General features: G+C 35.5%; 1 protein-coding gene and 1 long non-coding RNA gene across 2 annotated transcripts; one reads left to right on the top strand and one right to left on the bottom strand.

Moving 5' to 3' along the window:
• The first annotated feature begins 1,923 nt into the window (after positions 1-1,923).
• Positions 1,924-3,205, top strand: LOC146733608 (uncharacterized). Its single transcript, XR_014926659.1, has 2 exons — positions 1,924-1,976; positions 2,958-3,205. It is a non-coding gene; the product is annotated as an uncharacterized LOC146733608 (long non-coding RNA).
• A 2,064-nt stretch (positions 3,206-5,269) lies between these two features.
• LOC100374013 (transcription elongation factor SPT4-A-like) lies at positions 5,270-12,588 on the bottom strand. The gene is made up of 4 exons (XM_002733842.3): positions 12,275-12,588; positions 9,872-9,978; positions 9,231-9,286; positions 5,270-5,828 (listed from the first exon to the last, which is right to left on the bottom strand). Exons 1-4 carry the CDS (start codon positions 12,341-12,343, stop codon positions 5,707-5,709), a joined length of 354 nt encoding a protein of 117 aa, XP_002733888.1. The 5' UTR covers positions 12,344-12,588; the 3' UTR covers positions 5,270-5,706.
• Between the last annotated feature and the right edge of the window lie 8,085 nt (positions 12,589-20,673).

Consider the following 20,673-nt stretch of genomic DNA (forward strand, 5'->3'; position numbering starts at 1 on the left):
GGCTCTGAAATACTCGTAGATTTGTTATTGAAAATACATCGAAGAGAAGCCATGATGTTTTGATCGTGAAGGTCACCTTCCTAGGACCGCCCCCTGTTTAATAATTCATGAGATGACGTCATATTTACTGGGCATTGCCACGTGTTTTTACCGACCCCATCAAAACACTGGTATGAATGACGTGTTTCTGATTTATATATTCAAGAGCAGTTGTTCTGGTCCATCGATTTTACATAAAATGTCTATGTCTATACGTTAACTTTCAATTTCAATAGTCTAGAAAGTATGACAAAGTATGACAAAGCAGTAATTCCTGGTTTAACGCACAAATATGCAAATCAGCCATTTTCTCGTCTTCTATTTTTGGTGAATTCTTGGGTTTTAAATTAAAATAGCTGATAGACGCTTTAGCCATTTGCCTCGAAATTTTCACACATTATTGACAAGGTGTTCCCCCTTCAAAATGCGTCCGGACAGTTTATTACGGCGAGTGGAACAAAAATAACAAGTCCGCAATTAACATGGATATATAAATTATGCAAAAATAGAAAAGAGTGAACTTAGAGGTCATGCTGTGCGACTTTGAAAGCCGTTAGAGAGATGAGTGGACGCATTTGAATTAGTAGTATACCAAGGTATCCAGTGATGTAATTTTACCCACAAACGGACTTGAAGTTTTTAAGCTAATTTTTTTTAAACCACTTTTGTCCAAAAAAGCATATTTTTGACCCAAAATCAAAAACGCATTCAGGATATTTAAAATAAAGACAAGTTTTACAAAGTTTGTATAATAAGCTTTCAGAAAATATATAACATGTTGAATATATAATACCATCTTCATTGTCTAATTACTCAATTAAAAAGCAAGCTAAATAAACTGCATCTCTACCTTAATACAATAAATGTAGTTTTAATTGGGGATCACATTGGACATAATTTGTCTTAAATTCTGCTTAGATAAGTTGCTATACTAATATTTTTGGGGGCATTTTATACAATTCATGTTGCATTATTAATATTATGTCAAGAACATTGAGATTACTATAGTACATATATTATTTGAGGAACATCAGTATTAATTATTTTTTTATGTAATGACTTCATTGTTATTTTTGGTAAGAATTGTCCATACTCTAATTTTAAGCCTCTATTTTCTCTATTTGTATATATTGTTTCAGGACTTTTATACTCACTTTTGCCAATTCAAAGGAGATTGTGCATTGTTAGCTTGTAACTATCCATCCATTTATTACATGTACTTAATATAGATTTTCAATCCATTCATTTGTTATTTTATATAAGCTCTTGATGGACAAGGTTGTAATAGTTATACTATGTTTTTGCTAAATGGAAATCAATACTTATGACTTGCAGGCTACAGCCAATCTTTCAAACAATATTGATGATGGAACGAATGATATCCGCATAAAACAACCAACACAGGACAAGTCTTTAAAAATTATTACTGCCACTATTGAAGGAATGAAGCATTGGAAAGAAGTTTCTAGTAACATCAATTTACTGTTTGAAGTGTATGGTAAGTTTAATGATTTTTTTTAATGTGGTTGATTTTTATTAAATTGTGATGAAAATGATGACTTAAATTAACTTAAATTAATCTCATAATCTGTTTACTTGATAAACTAAATGAATGTAGCCTAAATTTTTGAAATCTACATTACAGGTGCATAAAAGCTACAAATTTATTGGGAAACCTTCATCTCAAACTCAGTTTTGGTCAAAGAAATTACAAAGTTATAATAAACTCTCATATCACATTGTTATGCTTACTTCATAGCAATGGTAGATTCTGCTGTCTCTACAAGAACAGATGGATGTGGGAAACAATTCATTCTCAGAGATACAAACAACTCAGTAAAGTGTATCTTCTTTGAAATTGTAAGTATCATATTCTTTGAAACAAATTCATTCTCAGAGATACAAACAACTCAGTAAAGTGTATCTTCTTTGAAATTGTAAGTATCATATTCTTTGAAACAAATTCATTCTCAGAGATACAAACAACTCAGTAAAGTGTATCTTCTTTAAAATTTTAAGTATCATATTCTTTGAAACAAATTAATTGGACAACATTTTCTTGAACCATCTCAATCCAGTTATGAAAATACACATGAGAAAATATACTAGTAATAATTAAATTAGTATATTTGCCTTAATTATGAAGATTATATGCTAAGGACTACTGACTAAGTAACAAAGGTCATTCATATCAATTACCATGATATGTTTATATACAAGAAACATTCTATACACACAGCTATACTTAAGCTATAATTGACACTTTCTTGGCAAAATGTATGTATATCAGTATATTGCCAATTATAATCTGCTATCCTAGCATAAGAAAACACTGTTCCACTGACAAGAATATATGGTATTAAAATGAAACATAGCTCACTCAACTGTACATGAAATGACTGAGTACATGATTCCAACATTCATGACAATTCCTCTTACAAGTCCCAATTTGTTTCAGAACACACCACCCTCACACCAAGTAAACCTCTTTCACATTATGTTTGCCTAATGATAACAATCCTTCTATTAACCTCTCTCCCCCACCAATCATCCAATCAACTAACTGTGCACAGACACAGCAGCCAGAATTAAAACAAATGATCAAGCACACCATTGAGGGCACTAAATAAATACGGTCAACAAATTATCTTTTATTCTGATAATTCTGATATATCAATGATTGTTTTTCTCCAAAGTACCAATTCAAGAGTAGTCAGATGTTATATCAACCACCACAATACTTTGTTTTTCATGCATACATAACCAAATATAAATATGAATCTATAAATATCCTATCCTATAATTATTTTTCAATCATTAATCCAGCTTTAAAAGAATTTGTCTGTTCATGTTTAAGTACATTTATATCATTAAAAGACACAGGATATTTCAAAAAGTGCAACTATTTTCCACTGCAGGATCGTTCCATACCAAAAATAATACGTGGTCAATATTATAGATGCATTGGTAACCTCTTTGAAGACTCTGGTTGTTTCCACTGCGTATCTATAAGAATAGCTACTCAACAGGAATTGAAGCTAATTAAGGTGAACATATCAGCCAGCGATAAAGCAATGAGAGATGCTGTGTACTCAATTTCTGAACCATAAGTAATGTCAAAATATTATACCTATATAAATAAAACATTGTCTGTTGACCAAGTTTACTTGACGTTTATCACATTGTCTTATTTATATACAGCAAATTGTGCCTAAAACCCATAACTTTTTCCAGTTGTTCCCCCAATTTCTATGACGACCTCTGTATAATAAACATTTTTAATACAACTTTAACTTCAACACCTTCTTGCTACAAAGTGATTGTGTGAAAGAAAAGACCATTCACATTATTGGTATCCGTAATTGTCAATCAAAACAAAATATTATTTTTGAGATTTGTATTTCTTTATTATATCTAAACGATTAACCAGACACTAATACTGCTTTGAACGATTAATGCTTTTGCCTACCTACGTTACTTTTACATCACAGAGCACTTTATAATAAGGTTTTCACATGGCATTATATCAGGAAATTGCGTCTACCCAGCATTTTGAGAGAAAAGCAAAAGTACTAGAAGTAAGCGAACTTGCATCTGTACTTCATGGGACACTGTAGTTGTACCAAGTTAGTTTTAGTGGCAAGTTTCACTCAATGGATGTGAAATAATACCACAGTATTAGATTTTTACATTGGAAAATCGTGCCAATTGGAAATAATTCATTTTTTCTTATTCAGAAACAGTTGCTTATCTGACCATATGCACTGTTCTACACACACACACGATGAAAGGATGACTACATGGATGCAAACAGTGGTAATATTACTTTTTGGATTATCTATTGTTCAACAGTACGCTAACCTTTGATAGAAGATAGTTTTTGTTCAGCATTTACTGAACTACTGTAGCCGTAGCTTGTAGCTGTCCTTTAACAATCATTTTATGGCTTGTTGAGGTACATCTAGTAAATGTTTGAGGCCCAAACACATAGAACAGAACAGTTAGCGTCCGAGTTGCCATACACTGTAATACTGCGAATTTTAGGTGGTTTTTCTGCAGCCCCATCATCGGTTGTCTGTGTTACAGTGTTACTGTATTTAATTTATTTCTGTAGAAATCATACCTGATGTAAACATCATAGCGAGTCAAGTGTTGCATTCAAATACAAATCACAGCATGAATCTACACACAACTCATCGATCTCACTCGCCTTGTGTAAACACTCATTCAGCTGCATTTTTGCAAATTCACCTCCTTTAGAGACTAAAATAATTTGCCTTTTGTTTGTGAAACAATTTTAATTACCTCATGCCAAACTAATTAACTCAAATACATTTTTGTTGTACTACGGTTTGACTGTACACAAGGTTTTTACAACAATCTGGTCAGATGCTACAAAGTCTTTTTTTTGAAGGGTGGGAGATATTAATCATCAGTACGTGTCATTTGTCTTGCATACGTTTCAGTATTCTTAGTAAGTGAACAAAATATGAAGGTGATCTAAGGTTTCTAAAGACCCTACATGTATTTGTGCAAGTCTGTCAATGTCTTAATACACCAGCTGTGAGTGAGTCATTAATTTCACATTTATGGATTGAGATATTCGCAGTGTCTTGGATTTGTTTAATTTGCAATTTTTTCCACTTGAAACAAAATATTTGGAATATTACTTGTTTCTCAAGTTGCCATTTACAAATGGTACTATAATGTAACGGTACTATCTTTTACCACTACACAATATTTGGTTGTAAAAATGACAAGTACTATCGGTATGCATCTTTCACGAGGAGTGTAACAAAATATTTTGTCAGCGCTGTCTGTAAAATAATCTGTATGAAAATTACCAGCTGGTCTTTTATCTAAATCTACTTTAAACCAAAAGTCATTGCTGTCAGCATCACTAATTGAGTCCACAGTATCTATGCTTGTATTATTGACAAAATAACCCCAGGCATCAGTTTCATTATTTGTGTTGTTTAACCAGATACTGTTATACTTGCCATAAAAGGTATCCAAGTGGGAATAAATCTTTCTAGTGGAAGTAAATTTAACTTTTGTTAATGTTTTCAAAGAATTTAATTTTGTTCATTGTAATTATCTTCATTACAATCTGTCCCACGACTGATAACAGTTATTAATATATTCTTGTCATTTAGACACATCAGTATGATAATTATCAATAAGCTTTTTAATAAGTTTTTAAAGAAGATAATGAATCTGGTTCAACAAATAGTATACATTAACTGTCTTTTATTCAATATCTAAATAGTGAGAAAGATATTTCTGTATAACAATCTTGGCTTAACACAAAATTTCTTCAAATGAAATGAACACAAATATTACAACAAAGGCAGTATACTAATAAATTCCATTTATAAGTATGAAATTATAAGGACCCAAAAATATATTTTTAAAAATACAAATGAGCTGTAGGGTCTGGAAAGATACCAAGTTATGAACATTATACATGTATCCTTATAAAAAAAAATAATTGTGATCTGCCACTATTACTGCATAATGGGCTGATTACATTTCTGGCCAAACAAATTGATGTTGAAATTAGAGGATTTGCCGTACAACCAACTGTTCATGCTGATAGCAGCCACATGACTGGAACCCCATGCGTCTCTGCCACATTAGTACTACTGATGTAAATGTGATCATTTACTATGATTTTACACTATTATCCCTAGATCTGTATGTAATTCCTCTGCTTTTCAGTTCACGAATTATACCAGCTGGCAACCGTCCAGTAACAGAAACTGCATAACATCCTTTGGTATAACGATCTAAAAAAGAAACCATCATGTCTGTTAAGTTAAAATCTTTGGCAGATTATCTTTTCATTCATTATTAAAAGGATGGCAGTTGTTGAGCTGTGTTACAAGTCTTAATACGATATATACAATGTGCGTAGAATACATTGTTTACACAAAATTCAAACGTGCAGTCTGTTGATAATTGCTCTTCTACCTTATTTTAGCCCTTTGGGATCCTATCCTATCTCAGCCTATCCAGCTGTCTTAGTGAAAAACGGCCCATGACAATTTTTAATTTTGTGAAGTCAATTTTATTTGATTTTGACCAACTTAAGGTAGCGAGAGGGGAAACATAATTTATAGTTTAATGGAGTTTAGGACTTTCCTCACCAGTTACTGAGCATGCAGTTATGGCAATGTATATGTTTTCAGAAAGCTGAGATATAAGCAGAATACGATCATATATGTTTCGTCTTGATATTTGCTCAGGGGATTAAGTTACGATTGTTCCCGTTAACCTCCTAAACATAGAGTTTTTTTGCAAGATTGGCCGTTTCGCAGTGTTCCTTATTTCTATGTTTCTGATCTTTTCACTGTTGCTTTATAAGATAATGATCTTTGAGAATGCGTCTCGAAATTTTTATGTGCCCCATAGTTCTGGAGATAAAGCCTGTTGAACTTTATGGACTAACTTTTACAAACGTCTTCCTGTTCCCAAGCTCGTAACTCAACGTCAACGGCTCACATAAACGTCCATGAGACATCATATTTTAGCCAATTTTATACATTGTTAGCGTAGAGAAAAATGTTGAAAAATGACATCTTCAATAGTTATAATAGTCAAAAATTAGTTTCCGTAAAAACTCAATAAAACGTTTTTTCGAATTTGGCCACAGATAAACAGCTAATTAATGACAAAATGTTGACCATTTCGATCATACTTTGTAAATATACAAGTATCTGATATGCCTGGAATGTTAGATCGTGAAAAATTGGTCGGTTGTTTCCTAAAACGTGACAAAAGCAGTTTCGTCGAAAGTGGGTGCTAACTTGAGCAAGATGGCGTACCGCGCACTTAATTTATTCAAGTCCCTTTGTTATGTTGAACACTGTCAACAGTACAATCGGTTTTCTAAAGATAGGGCGGGCCTTCATGACAGCATTTATTTACTTACTGGATATACATGCCTTCAAGTACAGATTTGTTTTAATTACTCTCAGCCTATGGAGAGTGTACCGTTATCAGATTTGTTATAATCAGTTAGCTCTAAGTCAGCACTACCGGATTCGGCCGATACCCCGCCCGGGCGATCTTATGGAGAATTCGATTTTTTTTAGAAAAATGTGGACCAAAAGATCGCCCGGGCGATGTTATGGCAGATATTACGAAGCCCATCTTGTCTGAAAAATATCCCTGCGCTGATAAAAATGGTCTCAGAAAATGTTTAGAAAAAAAATAATGTTTCGCGTTGACCAAATATAATCATTCAAAGTATAAATTCAAAGTGTTTTAATACGTTGGGGAAAAGTCGCATTTTACGTGAACAAGAACATGCACTAAGCAGGAAAAGCAAGCCAAAGTCGAAACGGGGTGCATCATGGACATGACATGACACAACACACGATGCAACAACTGAGTGATCAGTGACATCATTTTGGGGTGCAATTGAACTTCAAGTACTTCTTTGCGAAACTTGCTGCGCTGCGATGCTGACATCAAGTGTATGTTGACCGAAGTTTGACCCAAAATCACGCACTGAACTGGCGTGTTATCTTAGCAACTTTTTTCTTTCATGCTCTGCGCGTCGATCTAGTAAACTTATATCCGACGGTACTGTAATTACGCAACTTGTATGCAACTCTGTACTTTGAATATATCAACATCGTTTACTTGGTGCACTGCTTTTCTAATTACGCAAATTTGTTTACAATATTGTACCAGCTCTGAATATTTCAACTTTGTAATGTTATTGTATTGCTTTCATGATAACTACGCAAAATTCATTTTATCTTTTACCATTGTTAGGGCACTGACCGGGGTATTGGGTCTGTGAATATTTCAATCTTACTCATAATACTGACTTGATAATGCATTGCATTCATAATAATTACGCAAACATAAACATGGGCGCATTTAAGTCATTAAAAAGGATTGTAGTCGGGTGTCTACGGAAAGTCAAGAAAATATTTTAAATACTTGTGATTCATCGATGTTCCAATGGTGAATTATTTTATTCGAAATGAAGTGAATATGTAATATAAACCACAACGTGCGTCATATTAAATTTTACTATAATATAATAAACTCTGGGCAGCGCACTTCGTTTGCATTATTCACGTACATTTTGACTGAACTCTACTATTCACATATTTGAATTACGTGCGGCATTGGGTAATGACCTCCAGAGTTCACGCACTGATATTTGAATTCGGACTGGGACCACCCAACTTGACCTGTCGTCAGAAACCGCTGTATCCACTGTTTTTTCATCTGTGTCACCACTCTCGTCTATCTCCGCCAATTTTGTTTTGAGTTTTCTTATTTCATCGGTGGCATCTTGAAATTCTTGTTCTATTAGTCTTTTAGCAACGTCTAAAACTTTCTGAGTGTTTTCTCTGAATGTGATTCCAGATATAATAGAGGAGGCGGTAATCCCATATAGCTACTAAATTTACGCATTGCGCGACTACCTTTTCCAATGCCACGAGCCGCGATCACCAGCTTACGATTCACATAAAAAGAATGTCCACTCTTTTTTGACGCAGGAAAAATGTCAGTCACGGAGTTACATTTTTGATTTCACTCTGCGGGCTGACTGTAATATGAGCCCAGGCCACTTTCATTTAGATATCTGTTAACGGCGTCAGACATTTTTTGCCGACCAGTTTTTTTTTCATCTTAAAACTCCTTCCCATGATATATTAGGTTATTAAAACACCGAGAAAAACTTGAAATACTATAGTGTAATGTTTGTTTGTGCTTCGATCGCGTAACGGACACTACTTATAGATTACACAGGATATAATAAAGCTGGATGGTCAACAAATCAGTATGCAAATTAAATCCTTTGTCTTCAGTCTGTCATTCAACATGATATGTAAATGCATGAAGGACGTGTTCACCTACAACTAAGTTTCCGGGAATAAATTGAAATTACTCAACAAATGCATCGTGCACTGTAAAGATAAAGAAAGTACACAATATAAGGTTGCATAATCCGGGATTTTTAGAAGAAAGTTTTTTTTTTTAGTTTTTCCCCTCTCGTTACCTTAAATTGTTTTTGTTGCAGCAGTACCATCTCATTATTTTCTTGAAAAAATAGTGATCCAAACTCCCCCGCCATCTATACCAGTTGATCTAAAAATACCATTACCTTTGGGGGTCGTTATACACAAGTTTGACTATCAAAAAAAACTCCACATGTAACTTACTTATTCTTTGCCATTTTGCAACCCAGCTATCTTCTGGACTCATCAATGAGACTATTCTGCAAGGATGAAAACAAATCAAAAATGATGAAAACATAAGGAACAATTTTCACTTCATTGACAACACTGTTCCCAGTGGCCTCTACACAGTCACCTGACTTGTTACGCATGTCACTATGATTAATGCAAATAAATATTTTCGCACACTGAGATAACTGCTTTGTCATTTTAGTTTATAAACATGACCTCAATTACAAAATAAAAGAATCAATCTCATTCATGATTTTAAACACTTTGATCATATCCCCCTGAACCTCTCATTCTTCAAAGATAGTCAGTAAAAGACTAATGACTGCTAATATTCTTGGTACATTTGTAGTCAGTATGCAGTAAGTAGAATATTAGACTTATGGCTTTGGCTAGTAAACCTTCGGCTACAACTATTTATGCTAGATGCCAGTAAAACGTATATCAAGCAAGGCTAAAAGATTACACCATAATGAAATTAAACAAATCATTTTAAGCTGTAATGTAATAAATTTTAAAAACCAGTAACAAAAATAACATAAAAGTTAAGATAAATGTAGTTTAAAATTGCAAATTAATATGTAAAACATTCAAGAGACAAATTGGTGTTAATTTACCCATCAAATGATGAACTTGTACAATCATAAACCATATCTCTGTTTCCTTTCATTTGTAAATACATATCACAGTTATCACAACCATCCATTTCAAATTGTTCAAATGTCTGAAAGTAAATAATGAAAACATGTAAAAAAAATCGATAATCTTATGGTTTCTACTAGGTCTAATATACGCTTCCATTAGAGTGTGCCACCAATTAATCTCCAGTTTAAGAAAATATATTTAAGCAATAAAGGGTAGAAGGGTATATGGAAAAATAATGTGTGAAGCAAAGGCAAACACATTATCGCGTATAGACTTTCAAATCTAATCATCAGAATTAAATTTTGGTTAAATTTTGAGCTTTTTTGGTTAAATAGATTTACCGGTACTACTTACCAGTGCCTCTTCCCAAATTTAATTGTATATGCATTAGGGCTTAGGTTAGGGGCGAGGGGGCCGCAAGGGACTTTCCTTTTTCGTTAGCTAAGTGGAAGTTGGTTAGCATAAGGAGAGGGGGGAACAAAGATGTTAACAGTGTTCTCCACAAGGGGTTTTAGGTGGGCGGCCCGCCCATCAAGTTTTACGGCCGCCTAGTAACTCTCAACACCCGCCCACCAACGTACATCCAGCTGAAATTATTTGTAAAAAGCTTGCATTGTTCTTCCCAAGCCTAAACAAAAGAGTAGTTGCCCAACCCTTTATTTTGCTATTGTTTCAAGAGTCCAGACATAAACAATAACCACTGGAAGTCTGCAAGCAGTTATCAAGTGTATTCATCGCAATGTGTCAATCGCCTGAATTCATTGTCGCCCGACATTGTTGCCACTTATTGCTCACCATACGCAACTACAGTGGTTTCAATTTACAGCTGTATTTTTAATAATCGTCTTCCAATCACGAAAGAAAGAATTAAATATGAACGAAATGTATATGCACAGAAAATAAACAAATATATTAGCATATTGTATGTAAACTCGAACAAAAATTAAAATTCTAGCCGTATTTACAACGTTCGCTCGATTTTCATCGTGAAAACAGCATGGAGAAGGCAAACTGGTGACCTTTTGGCCTACCCCATTCAACGACCGTCGGCCACCCACCACTGTAACGATTTAGTATCTAAGTTGCATAGGGGAGCAGCGCATTCTGGGTGTTCGTGTTCTGAATTCGGAAAGCGGTAATAAACATCAAACATGGCTGCCGGATTAGTTTACCGCGAGTATTTGTAATTGAATAATATTTTAGTTATCTTTTCCACGTACTTTTTTTCATTTATCCATTTTTTATGTCTAATCTTTCGAGAACATAGCAGATTCTTTTATTTTGCCGATTGCTAGCATTTTTCTTGAATCCTAAAACAACGTGTGAAAACGCAACGTATCGTGACCGTACATGCGTAAATGCATCTTACCGTCCGTCGGCACGGGTGAGTACTGATGCCACAAATAAAAAATGTTATGAGTTTTATTTTGACAAATCGTCCGTTTTGGCGTCGGGAACACATCACCTCATATATTTTCTACATTATAACTGATTACTCGTACTTGCTCTTGGTTACTCGAATTGCATTTCTTGAACGCAGAATAATTTGCGAACGTATAAATCACCGATTTCAAACTTTTTGCATTTCGTAAATATTAATAGTGACCAATCTGTTTGTATTTCAAAATTTTTTAACATGTTTCAATTAAATTAAAAAGAGAATAGTAAATAACTTAGTGTGTATTGCATTTCATGACATAAATGCTAGAAAGATGTATGTAAATGACATGCAAATTAATATGCAAATTTATGCTAATTATGCCACCCACCAGCTATTTTGGATTGTGGAGAACACTGGTTAATCTGAAAAATCATTGTCTGTTTTGGGGGGATCGCAACTTAGCTCTGTCTTTGAGAATGTCAAACCTTCATGGCATGATCTGAGGCATGTAAGCCAAAAAACTTTTTTATTATTGTTCTGAATCCTAAATACAGAGGAACTGTGACTAAACACACATATGCTGTGTAATTGCACATGACAGCTCTCAAATAATTGAAACCATGGTCCAACATACCTAGCCCCGAGTACAGTCTTGCAGGATGGTCTCCTTCCACTGATTATCCCTCCCCCCTCCAAGATGAGTTTGCTTCCAGTAGAGGTATTTTGAATAGTTAGACGTATCGACTAGCTTATTTTTTTAGGTGCAAAGCCGAATGCCTCTAAAATCACCCGATACTGCGCTTCACATGTCACATGTCGAATCTCCGGTTTCTATAATTTCTCAGGACTGTGGGACTGAATGATCAGCGAAAGGAAGCTAACCTACAGGACTGTACTCGGAGCATACTCTGTTTCATGCATTTCTCACTGCTAAACAAATAAATACAAAATACACACATTTACTTCATAAATCAGAGTAAATCACAAGACTGACCTTTATAAGAGAGCATAGCAAACATGCTCGCATATTCCTTAGTTCTTTAGGTACCGTCTCCAACGACATGACTATTTTCAAAGTAATTTGTTGGCACAATGCTGCCACACGGAATAGAAAATGAACAAAACAAATTCACAAGAACCAAACCAATATGGCTAAGCTGTCTATTTGTGTGGTGTTACGACAACTGACTGTGCTATAACTATTTACTATAATGTCGACGAGTAGTAAAACAGTGTGAGTTCTGTTAAACCGGAAATAAACCGCCAGAATTGGACAACGGAGAAGAAAGAAGCGGAGTCTGATACACTACGACCTTATTTAGTTTGTTTTCTTTACTCCAGTGAGTGCTGGCTGTGAGAGGGCGCTATAACATAATCCCTTTGCTGAGTCGAATACGGGATGTTTGTTTTTTTAGCTTCATATCGACACCCGGAATTCAACATGACTTTAAGTGTTTATCTGTATTAACTCAAAACGGAGAATTGCATTTTTAGTGTGACACGTAGTTTCATCGTTCATCGTTCACAAAGATGCGATTCTGCCTGATAGCGAGATATGATTTAAACACCACACTGGTAAGAGATAATACGAGTTTTATAAATGTTCACCATAAATCAGTTGATGACCCACACGATGCAATAACGTCAATCAAAAAAGGTCCAGTGGATTATGATTTCATTAGGACGATGTATCTCATTTAATCGACAATCAATGAAGCATAAACGACTTGTGAAATACTAGTAACTGGTTAGTGTTTGTCCATTGACACGATTCCTTAGCCCAAACATTATTTACCGACCCATTTTGACGATGTGTTGCTTTATTTGCACTTATTTATGATTACGAATATCATTCTCCGATCACAAAAATCAATAGCAGCGACTTTCAAATGATTCGAAATGCTACGTTTTAAATTGAGATGACACGATGTTAACTGAATCACAAATAAATACTGTCTTCACGTGTTGACAAAATGCGTCCTATTTGCCATTGCATTCTTATAAGCTAATATATCATTAAACACCGTGGAAACACATGTCACTTTCTCTAATAGCTTAAAATTACAGATAGACCCAAGAAAGTGAAAAACAAAACACGTGGTTCTTTCGGTTTACACATGTGTCAAATAAACAAACGGGAACTTTAGAACTATTAAGTTCAAGGAAGTAATTCAATCATTAATATTAATCATTAATTCGCGCAAAAAAGTCAATGTTATATTTAGACAATTGTTTATTTTGCCACATTCAATTATTAGGGTGTCACGAAGTCGTGGTAAATTGTCCCTATCTAACCGCGTTGATTGTGTCATAGTGCACATGTTCACTATAATTTGAGGCGACGCGTTGTCTGGTTTGAATATGACCGATTAATATTACACATTGCTTATTATGTGGCTAGATATCAATTCTTAGTGTGTCTCATATTCGCATATGTTAGCTCCAATATACTAGTAGTTTGTGGCGACACATTGTCTAATTCAAATTCAGTAGACATTTTAATTTTGTATTTTAATATCGTATGGCGACGCGCGCACTTACTGTTAAGCTGTCGTTTAATTAATATACACATGTATGTTTCTTAACTGCTTCAACGATGTGTACTAGTTGTGTACTAGTATATAATCGTGATTAAACCCCAAGTTTACGTCTGGTCATTATTAGCCCCCGTTCGGATTGACCTCTGTGCGTGTGTCCGTGTGTGCGTGCGTGCGTCCGGGCCTATATCCTAGATACACCAGGGTTAATTACATTCAAACTTCACACATACATGATACATATGCACATTAATTTGTTTTACAAATCTAATTAAAGATGGCCGAATGGCGGCAGATTTTGTATTGAAATCAAGCATTTCTGGCAGATGGATTTTAAACAAACTTGGTATATACTGGCGGTCATTTTGTTTTAATGAATGCGGTTTTAGACTGATTATGTTCAAATGTTATATATTCATTACACATCATGTCATAGACATATAGATGTATTCAAAATGGCCGACTGGTGGTCAATTTGTTTTCATTATCTATCAATATGGACAAGTACTCGTTTGATGATCAGATACAAGATGACTGAATATCAATCATTTTAATGTTAACAAATCATCATAATCAAGCACCAAGCTTCTGATCCATACTTCTGACATGTTTATATTCCAGCTATATTACTATAAACAAAACTATAAATCTTAAATTTGATAACTATAAGGGGGACTGTGGCATGCATGGCTTGTTAGGCCAGACTTTTTTTATTCCTTGTTTCGCGAGTTTTTATAAGGCAATTTTTTTGAGGAGGACGAAAACAAAATAAAATTAATTCTTTTTTTTCCATTAGAATTGTGTGATTCTCAAAGAATTGTAAGTGAGATCATTGATCGGAGAGAAGAAATGAAATAAATTTGTATTCCATGTATAACCTTGTTTCTCATCTGCGCGAGACTTCGATACTTTGATCATGATACTCCCACGAAAATGCGACTTGAGTTTGTTATGCGGCGGGCGATAGAAAAATGGAGATACAAATATTTTTTAGCATTGTTTTGCGCTTACAAGTCGGTGGGCGCGAGAAATTACGCTGAAATAAAATTATATTTTTATTTCATTTTCGGCTCCTGTTCATTCGGCGGGTTCGCGAAACAAGGGATAATAAAAGTCTGGCCTTACTGACGTTATACACATCTTTCCAGTCGAATACGATCGCACCAGCCTATGAATATGAGTAAGTTGCTAACCTCAGCTGAATATCGAACTGCCAAAAACACTGGTGACCTGAATGAGAGAATTTAAGTTAATTACGTATTTATTTACTGGTATTATGCAGAATTAGTAACATTATATGTCTATATAACATGACAACACTACGAGTCCATTCGTAATTTTAATTATATAAAAAGACAGTAACCATGGTAACACTATGTCGTACTATAACAGGATATAATCAAGTAGTAAATCACGCAAGATAGCATTAACCACTTGCAGTCAATGTAACAGAAAGAAAACATAGTTTTATACATATATATAATAAGCATGGATATCAAGGTAATACTTTGTGCGATGGTACATTAGTCAGCGTAATCGCTGTAATAATACATCGTGATTAAGGAAAGTTATCATTCAGTAAAAATGCACTAATGTGTGAAATGCCCAATTCATGTGTAGGATACAATACAATAAACCAATCGTAAAAGTGCAGCTTTCTAGCGACGAAACACGACTGTGATAATAATAGCAATATTAGTGGCGCGTTCACGGCCTCGAAAATGCGTTCGATCCGACTTATATGATCGTCACTAAATTACTGTTTTTTTTCAAAGATCTTTTTTAATTGACACATGACTACATATTCACACAGACTGTCGAACGAAATAGCTCCCACCCATTTTCTTCTACGTCATTTTGACGTCACGGAAGTGATTCGTTACTAGAAAGCGAGGTGTATTTCGCCGTATTGGTATAGCGTAATAATGTGGTAACTGATTACCGCCGTTGGCGGCGTGGTTGAGGGACCACAATTCAGCGTGTTCAGCCGATGCTTGGACAATGAATATTATGAGTATAAATTTCAATAGAAACTTAAATTAAAAATACATTTATGTTCACTTATAATATATTGTAACATTTTTAATAACTATTAGATTATTGTCGTTACGGGTTGTCACAGTATTATCGCATGGCGGAGTGGTTTCAATCATGCCCATTGGATGGCTTGTCGGAAAAGTTTGTACATTTCAATAGCGATACGATTCGCGGCAAAAAATCAAACTAGAGAATATACTATCAAAACTTCGAATACAAGGAGAACTAAGAAGACGTACATTTCACTCATCTACAATTCCTCTGTGTCATTATTAGAGTTAATAAAAAACGTCCAATCAACAAAAATCTTCAAACAACATACGGTAATTACATCAAGATACATGTAATATTATGTACAAAACAATAACAAATCAAGTACCAGACCACATGTCATCACTACACGTGTACATATCATCACTACACGTGTACATGTCATCACTACACGTGTACATGTCATCACTACATGTGTACATGTCATCACTACATGTGTAGCTAATATATGGCTGTCTTATCATTTACGAGCAGTTTAGTACTGTACTGTAAAATACTTTTTTTATCTGGAATTAATTTTCACTGAAAAGACTTTTTAGTGGTTTGTATGGAATTTATTTTCGCTATTTTTCGACGAGTTTAGTGTAAAATATTGGAAAAAGGTATATTTGTTGGATTGTATTAACTCCTTAAGCGAAAATATTTATTATATATATTTACTGTTTGCGCTTTTATTGCTTTCAGATTCCCTACTGTTTTGTTCTTTGTTACTTCGAGTGTTCTTTGAGGTATTATATAATGGGTATAGGGAATTCAAAGTTAATGCCGATAACCTACATGATTCGAAATTGATATTACTATTGTTATTATTATTGTTGTATTTCTCTTCTTCTTCTAGGTTTTCATTACAGCTAAATGTATTCCATTGTTTTCTTAGTGCATGTTTTCTAGAAGAATGTACATTATCATTGTTTGTATTGTCGGCTTTGTTTTGTTCAATGAACCCCGAAATCTCAGGTTGCGTTGCAAGTGCCAGCTTGTTGAGAGGATGCGGTAAATTGGATCCTTGAGAAACAGATGCACGTATTGATGAGGATACATTATTGTTACCGCCGTGAATCACTGAAGGAGGTGAGTATTCATCAATGTCTTCTAGAAATAAACTACTTTTACTATTGCCTCGAAAACTGTTCACCATTGAATGTGGAATGTACGATTCATGCAAATCAAAACTCTGGTTGGGTGTTGAACCAGGAGTATGAAATGCTAGTTTCGGAGCGCGTGCTGTACTGCAATTTCGAGATGATGGGGACGGAATAGATTCTTCTCGAATTGAAGAGTACATCTGAGAACTCAAGTGCGGCGGTAAACTCAAATTCCTTTTCATTGTTTTGGGCGTGGGTTTCTTTGATGGAACATCTACTGATGCATTGAAACCAGCATGTCTAATCCTCAGTTTTTTCATTGATGGGGTTATTTGTGGCTGTTCTGGTACATTGCTACACTGGCTGAGGAATGGATTTTGGGTACCTACTCCTAGCCCTGAGCATGAACCATCATAAGAATTTTGCAAACCATAACTACGCGAGTATGGGTATGATATATCTGAATTGAAAGAAGACTGTTCCCCAGCTATCCATTGTTGATTAAAATCTGAACTTGTGCCAACTGTCGGCAGAGAGAATAGACTTGCACTACTGGAATACCTATCGGACATGTAACTGAATTGCCTTCTGTATCTACTGGAGACATCTGGACTATAGTTTGATGCAGAGAATACACTGACACGACGTGGATCCCCACTGCGCATCGAAGCAAGGCTCAAACTACTAGGACACCGATTGAGATGATAATTGATTTGCGACATACTGGGGCGAGATACCATGCTTTCCCTTGCACTGAGTGGATAATGCGTGAAAGGTACACTAACTCGCTGATCAACAGGCTTACGAGGGTATGAGTGTCTGTGTTCTGGAATGGCGGCAAGACCATCATATGCATGACAACTACAGTAGTGTTGTCTAACAGAACAGTTCATTTCATCAGAGGAAGATTCTGATTGACTGCTCTCGGCATTCAGAACATTTGTGAAGTTATCAATAAAGTTTGTTCCGATTCTTGCAGCGCGGTACTTCTCAACTTTTGCACAAACACAGAAGCACTGGTGGCAGCAGTACGGGTGAGATGGATGGAACAAATGCGGACACACGCCGAATGGCGTCTCCGGATTGAAAGGCGTGTTTTGTGCATCCAATGATGCGTGCATCGCCTCGCTCGTTCGTGTAGACTGTTGCTGCTTTTTATATTTGCAGAAGGAGCAGCGACGGGAGGACATACCTGAGTCTGTTTGACTGGTAGACCCTGGTGAGTAGCAATCCAAATGTTGGCCGGAATCACCATCACCACATCCCGATTGCCCGTTATTAATAACTATATTGGTTGATATAGTATCCCCTGTTTTCTCTTCAGCAAGTTGTTTGTCTGATAAATCATTCATTTTCCACTGACCATTAGAAACTGCATGTGGCAACATCAGCGACTCTGAAATACTAATATGACTGTTTCGTTTTCTAGGGCTTGAATGCGTTCCCCAGATTTCATCACCATCATCGTCATCGTCTTCATTGGGCTCAAATTGTATTATATCATCACCAATCTTAAATGATCTCCTTTGCTGTTTGTTTTTGAAAGTTTCCAGCAACATATGACGTATGTTTTTCCAGTGTATGATGACTAGCATTAAAGTATTGATGGTAATGCCTATGAGAAAGATAACGTGGGCTGCCTTGAGGAAAACTATTGGACGAGATTTAGATGTTGCGTTATCATATACCATGGCAACCATTTTAGGTAGTCTTGTGATTAGACTAATAGTTGCCACAATACGAAGTTTGACCGCTGTGTGAAGTGCAGGGAATCGTAATGTATGTGAGTTGGATTCATTCAGTCGACTAATGCTTCTGGGGGTAACACGTGACTGTGCTGACAATGTGCATGAAATAATAATATTCGAAAATACAATAACGGTTACTGGGACTAGACCACTAAAAATAAGCACAGATATCGTGTATGCGTGGTCCTCGGCATCACCCAGATATGCCGCCCCACAGCTGTATACAGGAACAAAAACAGACCAGTTTCTGGAGTCATACTTCACCAAGGAAGGGAGGATAACTAGGAATGAATACAACCAGCACGATATGAGTGAAATGGGAATACAATATTTGTTTGAAAACAATTTAGAATAAGTTAACGGCTTTGTTACGCCAATGTATTGTTCTAAGTTGGCCATCATCAGGGTAATAATGGAGGCAGTATTTAGTAGTCCAGTCAGGTAACCCAGTGCAGCACAGGCTGGTCCATGTAGATAACTTCCTCCCTCGATAACCACGACGTACGTCTGTAACATTAGCAGAAAACTGAGGAAGGCCCCACAACAGGCAAAGTTAAAGTAGCAGTAACCTGTAAAAAAGACACGAACATATTTGGGTTTAGTGACTTTCAGGTTGAAGCGTGAACAGCCTGAGTGTATGGAATGATTTATTCGGTGTACGAAAAACAATCACAATCACAATCTTCATGCAGGTACATGCTATGCGAACAGAGATGAATGTAATATTCAAAGAACGGCATAAAGTTATTTAGTGTTTTTAAAAAAATTACGATTGTCAGACATTTTTAAAACATGGGTGATATATCATGTTCTGACAGCAGAGTAGACGTCAATGTTCAGGTTTAATGACACAAAACATAAATTACAGACTGAACCAGTTCAGATCTCAGCGGCAAGCATTGCGTGGCATGAACAATCTGACACAACAGTTTTGCACATTGAGATATTTATCCTGTTTTCAACGTATATATTGTCAACAATGTTTTGGCTGCCGACCTAGTAGATGAGTTTGTTCACTTTACATTCAAATTGCGCGCTCCACCTAACTAAATTGTCGTTGTATTCCTACTGACAATAATTTTCTGTTTGTCATAGTAATCGAGTTTGTTGAACCTGTCCGACTTGTTCTTCAAAGAATTGCATTTTGATGCCCAAATTAGCTTCTGTTAACTTCTGTGAAGCCAACACATAATGTTTGCATGCAGACGCCATTACAATGGAATGTCAGCGTGATTTGCATAAACTGGGGGGGGGGGGTACAGGGATTTACCCCATTCCAAGTGACCGGCCTTCTTCCAATCAGATTGGCGTACTAGATGGGAGATAACAATGGCCTTTATTCATCAAGTTATGCACGCAAATGGTAACATAATCAAATACGAAGGTATAGCTCAGGCTCATAACAGTAAAATCTTTTAGAAAACAGTAAATCTTTGTTCATGTTGATATTGGTGACAATATAAATTGATACGTAATATTTTCGTTAAAATAATATCGTACGCTGTCTAAATTGGATCAAGATAAAATGGTGAAAACTGAAACTAATACAAACAAAAATGATTAAAATTGATTGATATCGAAATTATAGGAATATTGGTGTTGAGGTATTTTGATTGTGGAACAAATTTTAATATTTGTGAGATGGCATAAAAATAATATCAGACGACCAAGATGAAATCACTAACGACAGTGATCATCATGTGGTACACATTAACCAACCAGTAGTTCAGACCTACCTAGAGCTGTCTTTAATTCGTTGTATCTCAGAAAACCAGCAATGAAAACAAGATTGCAAGGCAGGGCAACAGTCATTAATAATATTGCCATACAAGCAACAGTATAGTCTTGTGGTGCAGACTCTGATGTCGTAATGTTCTCTCCATTGTTTCCAGGCCAGGGGATTGCTGGTTGAATGGTGACGTTGTCATCCAAAGT

The sequence above is a fragment of the Saccoglossus kowalevskii genome, chromosome 16 (assembly GCF_978046115.1).
Source record: "Saccoglossus kowalevskii chromosome 16, keSacKowa6.1, whole genome shotgun sequence".
Classification (NCBI taxonomy): domain Eukaryota; kingdom Metazoa; phylum Hemichordata; class Enteropneusta; family Harrimaniidae; genus Saccoglossus; species Saccoglossus kowalevskii.

What these genes read in the sequence shown, in the direction of transcription:
- LOC100374013 (XM_002733842.3), bottom strand. Translation starts at nt 12,343, where the DNA reads ATGTCGTTGGAGACGGTACCTAAAGAACTAAGGAATATGCGAGCATGT. An exon ending in TGCTATGCTCTCTTATAAAG is followed by an intron (nt 9,979 to 12,274) that starts GTCAGTCTTGTG and finishes ATTTACTTTCAG; the next exon opens with ACATTTGAACAATTTGAAAT. An exon ending in ACAAGTTCATCATTTGATGG is followed by an intron (nt 9,287 to 9,871) that starts GTAAATTAACAC and finishes TCATCCTTGCAG; the next exon opens with AATAGTCTCATTGATGAGTC.